The sequence below is a fragment of the Rhamphochromis sp. 'chilingali' genome (assembly GCF_963969265.1).
Source record: "Rhamphochromis sp. 'chilingali' genome assembly, chromosome: 22".
Taxonomy (NCBI): Eukaryota; Metazoa; Chordata; class Actinopteri; order Cichliformes; family Cichlidae; genus Rhamphochromis; species Rhamphochromis sp. 'chilingali'.
The window spans coordinates 12930617-12948651 of NC_137950.1; the positions used below are offsets into that span (position 1 = coordinate 12930617).

The window sequence follows — 18035 nt, forward strand, 5'->3', positions numbered from 1 at the left end:
AAATCATAAGATTCTTAAATTCATCAAGTCTCTCTGTGCCTGGGTCCTCGTCACAAAACATGACATCACTGTTTTGTACATTTTAACAATTTAATCCCACATTTTTTGAAAAGATGTAAGAAAACCATCAAATGTGATAAAGGTTATTTAAATGCTGCTAAAGAAGAATGGATTGGAAATTTAAAAAAAAAACAACAACATAGCCTAACCTTAATTACTGCGGGAGAATAATGAATGATGCTCATAGTGAGTAAAAAGTAAACTGAGTGCATTTTTTGGACAGAGATTCACTTTTAAAGTGTGTGTTTAATATAATACAGATACATAAAAAACACTCCAAACTGTACAAAATATTATTAAAAAAATTACAAAAATGGAGACACCTTGGCCTTTGGTACAATGTATGAAAAGATGTTTACTGCAGATACTACTATGGCTCTGCAGATTTGTTCTTTTCTTTTATCCTATGTCGCCTCACCTTGAGGTTGGTAAATCTGTCTATCACATTTTGGTGGTCAAGTCTCTCAAGCATCTCTTTCTCAACTGACATCACAGCCAGGTGCTGGAGTCTGCTTTGACCCATGGTCCTTCTCAGCCAGGTATGGAGCTGACTCAAGTCACTAAAAGACCTCTCACAGCTACAGCTGCTAACTGGGTTTGTTAGGGCAACCTGAATAACAGTTTTCAGTGTGGGGAAGATCTGATTATCCAGAAGATTGTACAATGTTAACATATCTGGAATGGCACCAGCCTCACTCTTGAGCTTCAAAAAGTTTTTGGCAACTGTGACTTCCTCTGACTGAAGTTCAACATGGTAATGCAGTGCCAGGCCAGGGCTGACAACCCACTTTGTTTTGCAGATTCTGTACAGCAGAACACAACTTCCAGATTGTACGAGTAAAATTAGTTGGGTTTTTTCTTTGCCAGTTTAACAGTTTGTGTTGTGCCTGTTAGTACTCCCTGTCTGTTTTCTTACCTGGTTCTTCCTGACCTTGTACTTTCTCCTCATGTTCTCCTCTTTCCTCTCTCCCTCTTTTGACTGACTATCATACACAAATAGATTGTATTCAATTAGATTAAAAAATACTATTAAGATCACTAATAAAAAAAGTCCTCTCTCAGTTTCCTTTTAACCAAAAGGCAAATAACCAAACCACATGTACATCTAATAAAGGACATAAATATTGAAACACTGATCCAACATTATCCTTTATTGATGGATCATTTGATTTCACACTTTTACCTGAATGTGGCTACTTTAAAAAAAAAAAGAAGAAAGAAAACACTTCCTCATATCCATTATGAACCTGGCTGCCTCTCTGTACACACACACGCACACACACGCACACACACACGCACACACACACACCATATAGTGCTACATAGGGGGTATGCTGAAAATAGAGGGTGATAAACTGGGAAGGTGAAAACTAGTGAGTGAGTGACAATGAAAAGGCAGTTTTCATACCGCTGTAGCTATAATGGAGCAGACTAACAGCACTAATGTTTCTATTGTTGTCCTCTTCTATTTCATATTGTGCTGAGTGAGCGTGCCATCAGCCTGACCAATAAGAGCCAAGAGTTGCAGTGATAGGCAGGCTGAACCAGCAAATAGCCAGAAACAACTGGTCAGTGCAGCACCGCCTCAGGTACCACATACAGATTTTAACTGGCTTCTGACTTTGTGTGGTGTGGAGTATGCTAGATTTTATATAAATATGGATGAGATTAGCTGGGGATGAACAAAATCTCCTTCAGCAACTATTAAATAGCCAGAAGGGGCCAGACAGTCAATATATTAATTCAGCGTTCCTACAGAACAGACCGTAAAGCATTCCCAAAAAGTCAAAACAATTATTTTAGCAGCTGATTTCTGTACTTAAAAAAACCCCAAACAAACATTTATTATAGCTCTATTATGTAGGTAATGTAGGAGACGTGGACACAAATACACAGAGGGTTAACGAGGGAAGTGGGAGCACACGGGGAACACAGGCGACACTGATAATCATAACGAGACACGGCAGGAGTAACACAACACTGACGGGAGACTATCAAAGTAAAACAGGAAGCACACAGAGACGCAGACCAGATTGGAAGAGAACACAGACATAGCGGGCTGGGAAAACATGGAATAAAACACAAGGAGGAGAAACGAGGCATGGGGGCTGGCAGATACACAGAGGGGGCACACAGGGGGTAAAGTCACGAGGGGAAATCAAATAAGCAACATCTTAACAGAACAACCGAGGGACCCTAAAGCTGACATCAAACAACAACAATACAAGACACACAAAAAACCAGGTAGAAGTCCCAGGACCATGACATGCAGGTGGTTACATATGGTTAAAATGATTCAAATGCACTAAGTATGCATGTTTTTCATATCAATACAGTCCATAACTTGATTACTGTCTGTAGCCCACATGATTAAACACTTTAGTTACATAAAACATGTGAGGTTAGATTTTATCTACTGTATAGCCTGTATAGTAAATTAATATGTAGCCCAATAAGTATAAAATCCAGAAAGCTACACAACATGGGACGGTTCATTTACAAACACAGTTCTAACTTGAGTTTCACACAGTTTTTATTAGAAAACAATCAAATTGTTAAATGCTTCAAGTACACAAAATGTCAGAAATCTGCACCGTCATGAACAGAAATTTAAACCTAATTTTTCGTGATTTGTTGATTAACCCTCCGAGGTCTAAATCCCACGTTGTGCACATCAACATCACAGATTTGTACAAATAAAATTTATAACAAAGACATGTTAAATATTAAGCACTGGAAACAGCTTGTTGTTTTGTTGCCATAGCGTTTTGTTTTGTCTCCATTTAAAAGATATCAAAATCTGAGCAAACAACTTGATGTCAAAAGAATCTCTGCACATTCCGCAGTCTTTGCTGCTAAAGTGACATCACAGCATTTAAGCATGTTTGAATGAAAACATCAGCATATGAACACAAAACTGAAGAGACACTGCAACCGAATGAAAGCAGACCACTATTTAGTGACATTTGGACGTTTCCCTGAGGATTAACTGCTGTGTAATCTACCAAGAACTAAAGTAAGCTCAAATTTCAGTTTATAAACTCAAGATCATTTACTTAAATATATAAAGCCTGATTTCCCTGCTTGCCAGGACAGTATTTATGTACTTTACATTGTGCAAGACTAGACTATATTTTCCATCATAGAGAGGATGATGTGGATCTATTATTCAGGAAAACAAATGAAGACTTAACTATTTGTCAGCTGATGTAATATTTGACAAATGATACATAAATTAGAAAATGTTCTTAATCATATCTTAGAGTGACAGAAGCTCTTTTTAACACGATTATTTCTCAGATTATTTTGTTCATTTAGGAAAATAGAGAAGACGTAAGTTTTGTTCTCAAACAAACTATTAGAATTTCTGAGAAACTGAGCCTACGTGCACATGTACACGGCTAATTTTGAAAGCGCAGCTTTGTCTCTGCATTTGGGCCTTTCGTCCACACCTAAACAGCAGATTGAGTCACTGAAAGGTGAGATTTTTAAAAAGGACGTTTTTGTGTTCAGGTGTGGACGAGGAAAACGGACATTTACTCAGGCAATGTCAAAAGTGTGCGCCGCTGTTGAAGTCACGCTGTGGCCACGTTATTGTTTACATGAGATCAATTTCTACAATGGCAGATGTAGACAACATACTGTGTCTGTTAATCTTAGTATCTGCAGTTTTTACACGCTTACATCAGACGTGGATTCTACATTCAACACAGACGCTCTCCCAACCCAAATCCTGACGTCGGTTTGGAAGAAATGTAATTTAAAAAAATGACATTTATGTATGCTGTATGCATTTAGTCCATTCCAAAGTTGTGAGTCTGTCTTTAGTTATTAACATTTGAAACGATGAAGGCACGTGAAAGTAACACAAAATTAGCTGCTTTTCCAGAAAAAGACAAAAACTTCTCAGAAGTACGTAAGGTTTTATGAGGTTTTCCCACCCAGGCTTCTAGACTTCTGATTGGCCAACATTTCTACACGGTTAAGATTTGGCGTGTTCTTGACAGCGTTTCACTTTGTTTTTAGTGTTTAGATGTGGAAGGAGATATTTTTTCAAAACTGCACATGTGGACTGGATTATTTTTTTTTTAAACGAAAAAGGAAAAACGTCCGTTTTCAAACATAGCCGTGTACGTTTGGACGCAGCCTAAAGTCATCACAAAAAAAGCAAATTCTCTGAACATTCTGGGTTGAGGTTTAGTGATCATTGTTGTTTTGTGTTCCTTGTAGTCAAAATGAGTGCAAGTGGAGACGGACCACAAAATAACCAAAACGGTAAGCACATGTACTCAGTCTTGAAACTGATGAAAAACAGATTTTCAGCAGATAGTTATGGATGTTAATTAAAAGATTTAATGATCTTGCAGGCCAACAGGTTAACCCACAAATGTTGCCAAATGGAGATCAGGAACCTGCTAATGGCTTCCTGAACGATCTGTATCTCGCTCTCAGTGATTATTGTTGCTATCTACATGAGCTAATAGCTTCAGTACTGGCACAATATGACAATTACCTTTACGGGGACGAAGACGATGACGACGACGACGATGACGACGACGACGACAACGACGATGACGACAACGACGACAACGACGATGACGACAACGACGATGACGACGATGACGACGATGACGACAACGACAACGACGATGACGACGACGATGACGACGATGACGGCGGCGACGGCGATGTTGGTGGCATTGAAAATGAGGAGGCATTTGAAGGCCGCATGGATGTTCGCCAGTACATCCCAGAAGAGGACCCTCAGCCAGGTGTTTCCAGGAAGAGGTCTAGAGAGAGGGATGAAGAAGATTTAGGAGCAAACAAAAGAATGAGATGGAGCGATGATGACTCTGAAGTATTTGAAGATGCGCACGAAGAGCTTGAACACGAAACTGGAGGCTCGAGGAAGCGTTCCCGAGAGGATTTTGAGCAAGAAGAGGAATACTTGCCTGTGTGCAAACTTCAGAGGTGTTCAATTGAGTCGACCAGCAGCAATGAAGACTAAGACTACTTCGACGGGTTTTTTCAGTATCCTTTCAGTAATCTGATGGCCTACTCAGGTGATCCTGAATCCTCTATGCTGCAATAAGCTGGGCATACACTGTGCTGCGATTTTTCAGTCGCGTTATTCGGCTCCTGATCAAACTGTAGGATTGACTCGCAGGGGTGAGAAGTTTGATCAAGGCCAAACTCGGGACGATCCCCAAAACGATCGCACGACTGAAAAATCGGCTCAAAATGGGCCAAAAATCGCACAGTGTATGCCCAGCATTAGGCTGCCGGGGGATTCCCATGATGCACTGGGTGTTTCTTCTTCACCCACTATGTTTAATAGACCTCTCTGCACTGAATGGTACTTGTTATTAACCTCTGTCTCTGTTCCATGTCTTTATACTATTTTCCTTGCCCCTCCCCAACCGGTCGCAGCAGATGGCCGCCCCTCCCTGAGCCTGGTTCTGCTGGAGGTTTCTTCCTGTTAAAAGGGAGTTTTTCCTTCCCACTGTCGCCAAAGTGCTTGCTCATAGGGGGTCATATGATTGTTGGGGTTTTCTTTGTAAGTATATCTTACAATATAAAGCGCCTTCAGGTGACTGTTGCTGTCATTTGGCGCTCTTTAAATAAAATTGAATTGAAAATTAAATAGATGTCACTGTGATGATTTCTTCCCTGCATAGAAAGCTTAGACCCAAATGCAGATTCAATGCACATGGTTAAACTATTTATGAGACTTTAGAGAGGGAATGGAGAACGTGGCTCGAGCTAGGAGTGTCAGCAGACAGCAGGAACCAGAGGAAAAGCTATCGAGAGACTGAACACCTGGCTCCTGATGGGAACAATCCAACGGGAATTCTGCAACAGAGGGAGAAGAAGTTGCTGGACGGGTAAGGGAGTTTGAGGGTAGGATGAGTACGTTGGCAGAGGAGACCTAAACACAGGGAAAACAAGGTTAAACACAGGGAAGGAGCACGCCAGAACTGGAGCAGAGGGGAAGCCTAGTTACCACTGGAGATGGCAGAACAAACTGGCGAGGAGTAGCAGGCAGCGCTGGTTTAAGAAGCCCTCCTGCTGATTGTTTGCAGATGAGGCCCAGGTGAGATGCTGGAAACTCCACCTCTGAAGTGTGGACACAGTATCCCCATTCCAAGTGGAAAAGCCCCTCAGACACTTCCATGGTGCATGACAAGAAGGATGAGAAAGCATTCATGGTCCATCCATCCCTCCGTCAGCGTAATGCCTAAAAGTTTATTCAGATGTAAATGTATTACATTTTTAAATAAAGATCATCAGTGTTTTTAATGACGCTGCATTTCATTCATGTGTCTCTATTGGACAGTGTTGTAGAAGTTACAGAAGACAGGAATCAGTTCCAGCTTGGCCTGACATTTGATCACTAGTGATGTGTGATACCACTGATTTCCTTTCCGATCCCATACCAAGTAAAATTCAGGGTGGTATCGACGATACTGCTCCGATACTTTGTACAAAAACTTTACTCTTTTATTGTATCTCAAATTATAGCGTCATAATCATTATAGGACATCAGATTACTTGTTCTTATCACTTAATAATGCAGAATTCATCATATAGAAATCAAAAACCTGAAGTTGTGCACTATGTGAACACCTTGCCTGCCTGCAGCACTAAAGGACTCCCTGAGAGACGTCTGTCTCACCCTAGCAGCACCCGTCCTTCTCCTCCTCTTCAGTTTGCCTCAACATAAGCTCGTCATATTCTGTGATATGATTTACTTTGAGGTGTTTGACAAGGTTAGTGGTGTTGCCACAACACCTCACTTTCTTGCCACATGTATCGCAAACCACGTCTGGGCTGTTTGTGGATGTAAAATACGTGCGCACATGACTCCAGTTACGCTCAGCCATTGTTGTGAGTGCGCACGCCACAGGCTGCCACACATTTATACAGCCGTATTTCACACATGACTATAAAAGGCGGAAGAGGGAGTAGTTCTTTCCAATGTAGACAATCTGAATGATAGTTTCTTTCCACTGTGTTCCTGTTAATGAAAAACTACAATTTCCCCCAAAATGATTCAAATATCGATATTTTAATGTGGAAACCTTCTGTTTCCACATCTGGACTTTCTGTTGCTGCCCACGCGGGTGAAACTTTCTTTGAAGTGGCTCATTGAAGTTGTAATTGATAATCAATTCCCACACAATGTGAGAATCCAATCAATTTGTTTATCAGGGGAAAGGTGTGATTTCTTAGGACACTGGAGCCTAACATTAACTGGTTTAAAATTAGCTTATTTCCATAAGAAGAAAAACATACTGAGAAAGAGATCACCAAAATATACATGTACAAATGTGAAATAGTCATATGTAGTGTGAAAGAGCTATTTGACATCTTTAAATTCAAAGTAATGTATAAATCCACTTACATAAAACATGAAAAGGCGGCGCAGCGATGCCCATCTCAGCCAGTGTATGATAGTGGGGCAAGATGGCAGCTTCCACAACATGACGCCAGCTCCTATGTATTTTTAGTAGATAAATGATACGTTTATGTATCAATTTGTTGGAAGATGTAATTACACCTTAATTATGTAATTAGAAGCAAAAATGATTTTTTTTAATCAAATCACCTCAAAAAATTACTGTACTTACTTTCTAAATCATTCTTTACCTCTGAAAGGGGTGGCTGTGGCTCAGGAGGTGGAGCAGGTCATCTACTAATCAGATGGTTTTTGGGTCGATCCCTGGCTGCTCCAGACTGCATGCTAACTGTCCTTGGGCAAGACATTAACCCCAAGCCACTCTCTGATGCATTCATCAGAGTATGAATGTGTGTGAATGTTAGGTAGAAAGCACAGAAAAAGGGCTTCTATGAACAGGTGTGAATGAGGCAACCTGTATAGAGCGCTTTGAATGTTCAGGTAGAGTAGAAAAGCACTGTAAAAATTTCTCTGTGTTGATTTCTTTTGGACCTCAAACATTACTCACCTTGTTGCAGGTTTCTTTATTAATGCTGAAAACCCAGTGTAGCATCCAGTCGAACTGAGAAGGCCAGAACTGATGGTTGTTGAATGACCTTTATTATTCCTTGCCGTGTATCAGACAACGAACCAACGTAAGAGCTAGACAAACAAATAAAACAATTACCATATTATTCATGTAACAGCATCTTAACCGCTCATTACGCTGGTCTAACCGTTTTCTATTAAACTATATAAAACATATTATGCATTTCAGATTGCTCAAATTAAATCACATACATTACAAACCTTGTTCCCCTGTCGACTGTAGCTAGAACCATTCGTTTTTGTACAATTTAACTATATTCTTCTCTCCCTTTTCTCCGTTAGCATTAGTTTTCCGTTTTCTTCCATCTCTTTTGCACATCAAGTTGTTTACCGTTACATCATTCACTTCCGGTCACACAGGAAGTTACCACAATAAAAGTACAAATTTTATATTACGTGAATATGCGCAAGCTTTACATATCCGCCTTTACACTCCCACCAAATTATTTGCTGTTACAAACAAAATAAAACACAAATAATTTCTAAACAGGTATCTTAACAATGATAATACCTTTGTATATGCAACAACTAATTCTCATTGCATTTTAACTGCTTAGTGCATCTTGCTTTTGACAACTTTCTAACAGTAGAACCAACTTATGAACTGGGCGTTCCACTGTAGACATCTTATGCAAACGTTCACCCCTTTTACTAAGGTTTCTGTCTGCAAAGGTTACTTTGACCTTTCTCACAAGTTAATTCTTGTTTTTGTTTTTTGTTTTAGCTTTTCTGTGAAGGACTTTGATTTTGATCTTGAAAGGTGTTATACAAATAACATTTTACCTACTTACCTTCAGTACCATTGTTATTTCTTTAAGGTATTTTTTCTCCAATTGATCTTTCTGAGTTAACTTCAGTAATTGCTTCCTCCAAACCATCAACGTGTCTTTTAGACCCCATTCCTGCAAGCAGAGGTGGCTAGTAACGAGTTACATTTACTCCGTTACATTTACTTGAGTAAGTTTTTGAAAAAAACGTACTTTTAAAGTATCTTTTTTGCACGATACTTTTTACTTTTACTTGAGTACATTTATGAAGAAGAAACGGTACTTTTACTCCGCTACATTTGCAAAATTCGACTCGTTACTTTTTAAAAAATAATTCGTTTAACACATTAGATAACATGCCGGCAGTGGAGTTTCCGGTAACTTTTTTACCAGTAAGATGTGGCCATGCAGTCACATGACCAGTTTGAAACTGTGGCGGTCCAGTGCGGACCCAGTGCGCGTGGAGCTTGCTTTGAAAGCTGCTGAGAGTTTGGTGCGGAAGAACAGTTTTGCAGCCAGAGAGGTACGACGGGAATAAGAGAGGCTCTAAGATTTGAATATTTCCTCTGGAAGATAGGGGTAAAATGAATTGATGTTATAATGTAGGTGTTTTCATTCTTGTTTTCAGATCAGTGTCCAGATGTCCAAAGTCCTCCTTCATATGGACGACAAATACAACATTAACGGCTTCCTGTACCTCAGGCAGGCGACGATGGTGGCTCTCACTGTCACTGACTGTATTCCTGTATGTTTGCCTTCTCTTAACAAACTACACACAGCTCCACAAACTTTCACTCATAACCAAACTGTATTTCTGTGTCCTTTGGTAGGTGGCTCACTATTTAACCACAGAGTTTTACTCCTCGAACTACAGTCTGCGCCAGAGACTTGATATCTTGGAGGTAAAACGAGAGGTCATAGTGGTTATCTGCGTGATGGTCTTTGATCATTGCTACATATCATGTAATTATGGCCTCCATTATTTGATATCACAGGTTCTTGCCTTAGCAGCTCAGGAGCTCTCTAAACCAGTCACTGAAAAGAAAGCTGCATCCATAAGCTCTGCTACAACAGCTGAGTCGACTCCATACCTCGGTGACAACCCTGTTCACTGGCAACAGGTGGTAGAAAAGCGAATCCAAAGCAAGACAAAACGCCTCACTAAGGTACTTCCAGTCTCTCTTGTGATTTGGAATTTGAGTGCAAGCTCACTCTGAAAAGTAATTTTGTGTGTTTTTGCCACAGAAAGTCAACCAACCTGTTACTAAGGCAACACCAAACCGCTACGCCCCTGTTGCCGGGCACTTCTTTTTCCCTCTGCTTAAAAACTATGACAAGTAAGCATGATCCTTGTTTTCAAATCCATGAACTCAGCTGTAAGAGAACATTTGTTTAATACATGATACCTTCCTGCTAGGCCTCAGGTGACCTTTGACCTGTTGGGCAGTGACCACCTGGTACTGGGCAGGCTGATCCACACTTTGGGCCTCTTTATGCATCTAGCAGTCAATGCACCGGTACATGAATTTCTCCTTCTCTGGCCTATTATAGATGCTGTATTTGTTTTACAATGCCTCTGTTATTTTGCTTCAGATAGCCGCACAGATGGGCTGCGCTTTGCTGGACTTTGTGTGGGCAGTGCGGTACCATGCTGACCAGTATGTGTGATTCATTATCTCTGTTTGTCTCTGTAGTGTAACACAGAATAATATCTGTGGACCTTTGTTGTCATCTAACCTGAATTCTGTGTGTTAAAGGATGGTGAGACGAGGCGTCCTCTTCGCTGTTTGCTCTGTGTTTCCGAGCATGCCCAGTCAGAACCTGCTGGTGGACATCAGTGATCAGCTGTTTGAGACCAGGTCTTGGCTGGCAGGTATTAAAAAAAATGTGGTGTGACATTTTAATGACAGAAAAGAAAAAGCCCGATGCCACACCTGCACCTGATAACTGTCAGCAATCTGTCTTTACAAACACACAAAAAGATAGTGCACAGTCATTCACAGCTGGACTGGACATTTCTGGGAAGCTGATGAGGAACCAGGATGTCCTGTAATACAGGGGTGTCCGTGATTTGATTGGCTTTTCTTTTTTTCTTTTTTTTTTATCCCAATGGGAATAAAACTCAGAGCTGAGTGATACAGGTCAGAGGGGTCACAACTTCCGTTTTACAGGTTGCAAATTGTCAATACTACTACTAATAATAATAATGTTACTGTCCACAGATGTTGCTGAAGGAGACCCGGATGCAGATTGCAGGAGTCTGGCGGTGCAGAGCCTGGTGCTGCTGGATAAGAGCTTGAAGAAGCAGCTACAGGATCCACAAGCGCCGACTGTGGAGACGTGACACAACGTCAGCAATGCACAATGACATTCTGGGTGTGTGAAAACCCACACATGAAGAGAAATGCGTCTTTAATGTAGATGTTCCTTTAGCTCAGGCATGAATCCTACTTACTGCAGGTGCTGCTTTTTTAAAAAAATATCCTGCAGCATAGTGCCAACCAGAAAACATCTTCTCACACATGCACTAATGGCACATACGCTGGTTTGTGTATTCAGTGTCCGATTTACAAACCAAATGAAATATTAGATGGAAGATGAAGTTTTCCTTAAATAAAAAAAATGTTTAAAATGTATTAAAATATTTTGCTATGAGGATATCCTTTCTCTGCTTCTTTCCTGTATGGGTACTCTCTGTACTTTGGTTGTTTGTTTGCAGAGGACATCCTGTGAACATTCACATGAATATCACTCTGACAAATAATGGAAATACTATTAGTACTTCCTGTTGTCATGGTCAGAGGAAAGTCCACCACTGCATTGTCTGATAAAATGAAACTACAACGTCTTTTTTATTAGTCTGTTTGAATTCATATGGTTAATTACATTAATTATTTTCATTGTTAAAAAGTTAAAATGTTTTATAATTCAGACAACTGTATTCCTTGTTCTATCTAAAGGTTACACTGACAGTTTTGTACATTAAAAAGATTCTAAATTTATTTTTATTGAGAGAAAGTGTAGGGTTTTGTTTTGTTTTTTTCAAATAATTAAATCTGATGACGATGGGAAATGATTGGGATTTCAGTGTTTTGCCATGTATAAATATACTAGTGCTAAACAAGGAAATAAAAATTAAATATGCCTAGGTTTTGACAAAAACTAACAATATGTAGTTTGGTCTTTAAGTTTTTGAATAGAGGCATTTGTTATTTTGTGGGTTTACCTGTGCACGCCACTACTCAGTAGATTCAATTCAAACTATATGACTGAAGTGCAGACTTTCAGCTTTAATTCAAATGAATATGACATTAGCTGGCTTTTATATAAGTAACCAGACAAACTAACGATTTAAGATATAAGGACTGTTTTTAATACTTGGATGAAAATCCTTTCCCCGATTCCATTGCCAAACAGCTGCTGCTTATTTGTGGGTTACTCTCTCAGTTTTGTCTTCAGCAACTAAAAAGCAGCTCTGTTAAGTTGAGATCAGAGCTTTGGGGGTGCTGAGCACCCAGAGAGCTGCCCATCCAGGCAAGGTAAACTGTACTCGTCACGATGAGACTTCTTCCCTGTCTCTGTCGGTCCCTGCATCCTTAAATGTCTCCAGATGTCCCGAGTTCCCTCTGACTGTCTCCTTGGTGCATTTAAACCCCTGTTCCTCCCTGTCCTCGTCGTCTGTTGTATTCATCTCCATTATCAGTCATAATTTTACCATCTCTGTGCAAGTCTGCAAATTTCTTTATTAAATCATAAGATTCTTAAATTCATCAAGTCTCTCTGTGCCTGGGTCCTCGTCACAAAACATGACATCACTGTTTTGTACATTTTAACAATTTAATCCCACATTTTTTGAAAAGATGTAAGAAAACCATCAAATGTGATAAAGGTTATTTAAATGCTGCTAAAGAAGAATGGATTGGAAATTTAAAAAAAAAACAACAACATAGCCTAACCTTAATTACTGCGGGAGAATAATGAATGATGCTCATAGTGAGTAAAAAGTAAACTGAGTGCATTTTTTGGACAGAGATTCACTTTTAAAGTGTGTGTTTAATATAATACAGATACATAAAAAACACTCCAAACTGTACAAAATATTATTAAAAAAATTACAAAAATGGAGACACCTTGGCCTTTGGTACAATGTATGAAAAGATGTTTACTGCAGATACTACTATGGCTCTGCAGATTTGTTCTTTTCTTTTATCCTATGTCGCCTCACCTTGAGGTTGGTAAATCTGTCTATCACATTTTGGTGGTCAAGTCTCTCAAGCATCTCTTTCTCAACTGACATCACAGCCAGGTGCTGGAGTCTGCTTTGACCCATGGTCCTTCTCAGCCAGGTATGGAGCTGACTCAAGTCACTAAAAGACCTCTCACAGCTACAGCTGCTAACTGGGTTTGTTAGGGCAACCTGAATAACAGTTTTCAGTGTGGGGAAGATCTGATTATCCAGAAGATTGTACAATGTTAACATATCTGGAATGGCACCAGCCTCACTCTTGAGCTTCAAAAAGTTTTTGGCAACTGTGACTTCCTCTGACTGAAGTTCAACATGGTAATGCAGTGCCAGGCCAGGGCTGACAACCCACTTTGTTTTGCAGATTCTGTACAGCAGAACACAACTTCCAGATTGTACGAGTAAAATTAGTTGGGTTTTTTCTTTGCCAGTTTAACAGTTTGTGTTGTGCCTGTTAGTACTCCCTGTCTGTTTTCTTACCTGGTTCTTCCTGACCTTGTACTTTCTCCTCATGTTCTCCTCTTTCCTCTCTCCCTCTTTTGACTGACTATCATACACAAATAGATTGTATTCAATTAGATTAAAAAATACTATTAAGATCACTAATAAAAAAAGTCCTCTCTCAGTTTCCTTTTAACCAAAAGGCAAATAACCAAACCACATGTACATCTAATAAAGGACATAAATATTGAAACACTGATCCAACATTATCCTTTATTGATGGATCATTTGATTTCACACTTTTACCTGAATGTGGCTACTTTAAAAAAAAAGAAGAAGAAAGAAAACACTTCCTCATATCCATTATGAACCTGGCTGCCTCTCTGTACACACACACACACACGCACACACACACGCACACACACACACACGCGCGCACACACGCACACACACACACACACACACACACACACACACACACACACCATATAGTGCTACATAGGGGGTATGCTGAAAATAGAGGGTGATAAACTGGGAAGGTGAAAACTAGTGAGTGAGTGACAATGAAAAGGCAGTTTTCATACCGCTGTAGCTATAATGGAGCAGACTAACAGCACTAATGTTTCTATTGTTGTCCTCTTCTATTTCATATTGTGCTGAGTGAGCGTGCCATCAGCCTGACCAATAAGAGCCAAGAGTTGCAGTGATAGGCAGGCTGAACCAGCAAATAGCCAGAAACAACTGGTCAGTGCAGCACCGCCTCAGGTACCACATACAGATTTTAACTGGCTTCTGACTTTGTGTGGTGTGGAGTATGCTAGATTTTATATAAATATGGATGAGATTAGCTGGGGATGAACAAAATCTCCTTCAGCAACTATTAAATAGCCAGAAGGGGCCAGACAGTCAATATATTAATTCAGCGTTCCTACAGAACAGACCGTAAAGCATTCCCAAAAAGTCAAAACAATTATTTTAGCAGCTGATTTCTGTACTTAAAAAAACCCCAAACAAACATTTATTATAGCTCTATTATGTAGGTAATGTAGGAGACGTGGACACAAATACACAGAGGGTTAACGAGGGAAGTGGGAGCACACGGGGAACACAGGCGACACTGATAATCATAACGAGACACGGCAGGAGTAACACAACACTGACGGGAGACTATCAAAGTAAAACAGGAAGCACACAGAGACGCAGACCAGATTGGAAGAGAACACAGACATAGCGGGCTGGGAAAACATGGAATAAAACACAAGGAGGAGAAACGAGGCATGGGGGCTGGCAGATACACAGAGGGGGCACACAGGGGGTAAAGTCACGAGGGGAAATCAAATAAGCAACATCTTAACAGAACAACCGAGGGACCCTAAAGCTGACATCAAACAACAACAATACAAGACACACAAAAAACCAGGTAGAAGTCCCAGGACCATGACATGCAGGTGGTTACATATGGTTAAAATGATTCAAATGCACTAAGTATGCATGTTTTTCATATCAATATAGTCCATAACTTGATTACTGTCTGTAGCCCACATGATTAAACACTTTAGTTACATAAAACATGTGAGTTTAGATTTTATCTACTGTATAGCCTGTATAGTAAATTAATATGTAGCCCAATAAGTATAAAATCCAGAAAGCTACACAACATGGGGCGGTTCATTTACAAACACAGTTCTAACTTGAGTTTCACACAGTTTTTATTAGAAAACAATCAAATTGTTAAATGCTTCAAGTACACAAAATGTCAGAAATCTGCACCGTCATGAACAGAAATTTAAACCTAATTTTTCGTGATTTGTTGATTAACCCTCCGAGGTCTAAATCCCACGTTGTGCACATCAACATCACAGATTTGTACAAATCAAATTTATAACAAAGACATGTTAAATATTAAGCACTGGAAACAGCTTGTTGTTTTGTTGCCATAGCGTTTTGTTTTGTCTCCATTTAAAAGATATCAAAATCTGAGCAAACAACTTGATGTCAAAAGAATCTCTGCACATTCCGCAGTCTTTGCTGCTAAAGTGACATCACAGCATTTAAGCATGTTTGAATGAAAACATCAGCATATGAACACAAAACTGAAGAGACACTGCAACCGAATGAAAGCAGACCACTATTTAGTGACATTTGGACGTTTCCCTGAGGATTAACTGCTGTGTAATCTACCAAGAACTAAAGTAAGCTCAAATTTCAGTTTATAAACTCAAGATCATTTACTTAAATATATAAAGCCTGATTTCCCTGCTTGCCAGGACAGTATTTATGTACTTTACATTGTGCAAGACTAGACTATATTTTCCATCATAGAGAGGATGATGTGGATCTATTATTCAGGAAAACAAATGAAGACTTAACTATTTGTCAGCTGATGTAATATTTGACAAATGATACATAAATTAGAAAATGTTCTTAATCATATCTTAGAGTGACAGAAGCTCTTTTTAACACGATTATTTCTCAGATTATTTTGTTCATTTAGGAAAATAGAGAAGACGTAAGTTTTGTTCTCAAACAAACTATTAGAATTTCTGAGAAACTGAGCCTACGTGCACATGTACACGGCTATTTTTGAAAGCGCAGCTTTGTCTCTGCATTTGGGCCTTTCGTCCACACCTAAACAGCAGATTGAGTCACTGAAAGGTGAGATTTTTAAAAAGCACGTTTTTGTGTTTAGGTGTGGACGAGGAAAACGGACATTTACTCAGGCAATGTCAAAAGTGTGCGCCGCTGTTGAAGTCACGCTGTGGCCACGTTATTGTTTACGTGAGATCAATTTCTACAATGGCAGATGTAGACAACATACTGTGTCTGTTAATCTTAGTATCTGCAGTTTTTACACGCTTACATCAGACGTGGATTCTACATTCAACACAGACGCTCTCCCAACCCAAATCCTGACGTCGGTTTGGAAGAAATGTAATTTTAAAAAATGACATTTATGTATGCTGTATGCATTTAGTCCATTCCAAAGTTGTGAGTCTGTCTTTAGTTATTAACATTTGAAACGATGAAGGCACGTGAAAGTAACACAAAATTAGCTGCTTTTCCAGAAAAAGACAAAAACTTCTCAGAAGTACGTAAGGTTTTATGAGGTTTTCCCACCCAGGCTTCTAGACTTCTGATTGGCCAACATTTCTACACGGTTAAGATTTGGCGTGTTCTTGACAGCGTTTCACTTTGTTTTTAGTGTTTAGATGTGGAAGGAGATATTTTTTCAAAACTGCACATGTAGACTGGATTTTTTTTTTTTTAAACGAAAAAGGAAAAACGTCCGTTTTCAAACATAGCCGTGTACGTTTGGACGCAGCCTAAAGTCATCACAAAAAAAGCAAATTCTCTGAACATTCTGGGTTGAGGTTTAGTGATCATTGTTGTTTTGTGTTCCTTGTAGTCAAAATGAGTGCAAGTGGAGACGGACCACAAAATAACCAAAACGGTAAGCACATGTACTCAGTCTTGAAATTGATGAAAAACAGATTTTCAGCAGATAGTTATGGATGTTAATTAAAAGATTTAATGATCTTGCAGGCCAACAGGTTAACCCACAAATGTTGGCAAATGGAGATCAGGAACCTGCTAATGGCTTCCTGAACGATCTGTATCTCGCTCTCTGTGATTATTGTTGCTATCTACATGAGCTAATAGCTTCAGTACTGGCACAATATGACAATTACCTTTACGGGGACGAAGACGATGACGACGACGACGATGACGACGACGACGATGACGACGACGACGATGACGACGACAACGACAACGACGATGACGACGATGACGACAACGACAACGACGATGACGACAACGATGACGCAAATGACGGCGGCGACGGCGACGGCAACGATGACGATGACGATGACGACGATGTTCAAAATATTCATGTGAGGGACAATAATGCCAATGGTGACAACGATGAACAGCACGGGGATGCTGTGGTTGTGATCATTTTCAATGTTGGTGGCATTGAAAATGAGGAGGCATTTGAAGGCCGCATGGATGTTCGCCAGTACATCCCAGAAGAGGACCCTCAGCCAGGTGTTTCCAGGAAGAGGTCTAGAGAGAGGGATGAAGAAGATTTAGGAGCAAACAAAAGAATGAGATGGAGCGATGATGACTCTGAAGTATTTGAAGATGCGCACGAAGAGCTTGAACACGAAACTGGAGGCTCGAGGAAGCGTTCCCGAGAGGATTTTGAGCAAGAAGAGCAATACTTGCCTGTGTGCAAACTTCAGAGGTGTTCAATTGAGTCGACCAGCAGCAATGAAGACTAAGACTACTTCGACGGGTTTTTTCAGTATCCTTTCAGTAATCTGATGGCCTACTCAGGTGATCCTGAATCCTCTATGCTGCAATAAGCTGGGCATACACTGTGCTGCGATTTTTCAGTCGCGTTATTCGGCTCCTGATCAAACTGTAGGATTGACTCGCAGGGGTGAGAAGTTTGATCAAGGCCAAACTCGGGACG

At 40.0% G+C, this 18035-nt stretch overlaps 1 protein-coding gene and 1 long non-coding RNA gene across 5 annotated transcripts; one reads left to right on the forward strand and one right to left on the reverse strand.

The window, feature by feature from the left end:
* Positions 1-5721: 5721 nt before the first annotated feature.
* LOC308390941 lies at positions 5722-8463 on the reverse strand. 4 transcript variants are annotated; one of them, XR_013970530.1, is made up of 6 exons: positions 8300-8459; positions 8028-8161; positions 7711-7844; positions 7466-7557; positions 6065-6298; positions 5722-5989 (listed from the first exon to the last, which is right to left on the reverse strand). It is a non-coding gene; the product is annotated as an uncharacterized lncRNA (long non-coding RNA). The 4 variants fall into 4 exon arrangements; XR_013970529.1 differs by having other exon boundaries at positions 5722-6298; positions 8309-8463; XR_013970531.1 differs by having other exon boundaries at positions 5722-6298.
* Positions 8464-9221: 758 nt separating this feature from the next.
* Positions 9222-16906, forward strand: LOC308390940 (telomere length regulation protein TEL2 homolog). Its single transcript, XM_080873314.1, has 9 exons — positions 9222-9397; positions 9503-9619; positions 9705-9776; positions 9870-10040; positions 10120-10211; positions 10292-10391; positions 10468-10532; positions 10632-10747; positions 11097-16906. The coding sequence occupies exons 1-9, from the start codon at positions 9272-9274 to the stop codon at positions 11216-11218; spliced, it is 981 nt and encodes a 326-aa protein (XP_080729440.1). The 5' UTR covers positions 9222-9271; the 3' UTR covers positions 11219-16906.
* The last annotated feature ends 1129 nt before the right edge of the window (positions 16907-18035 follow it).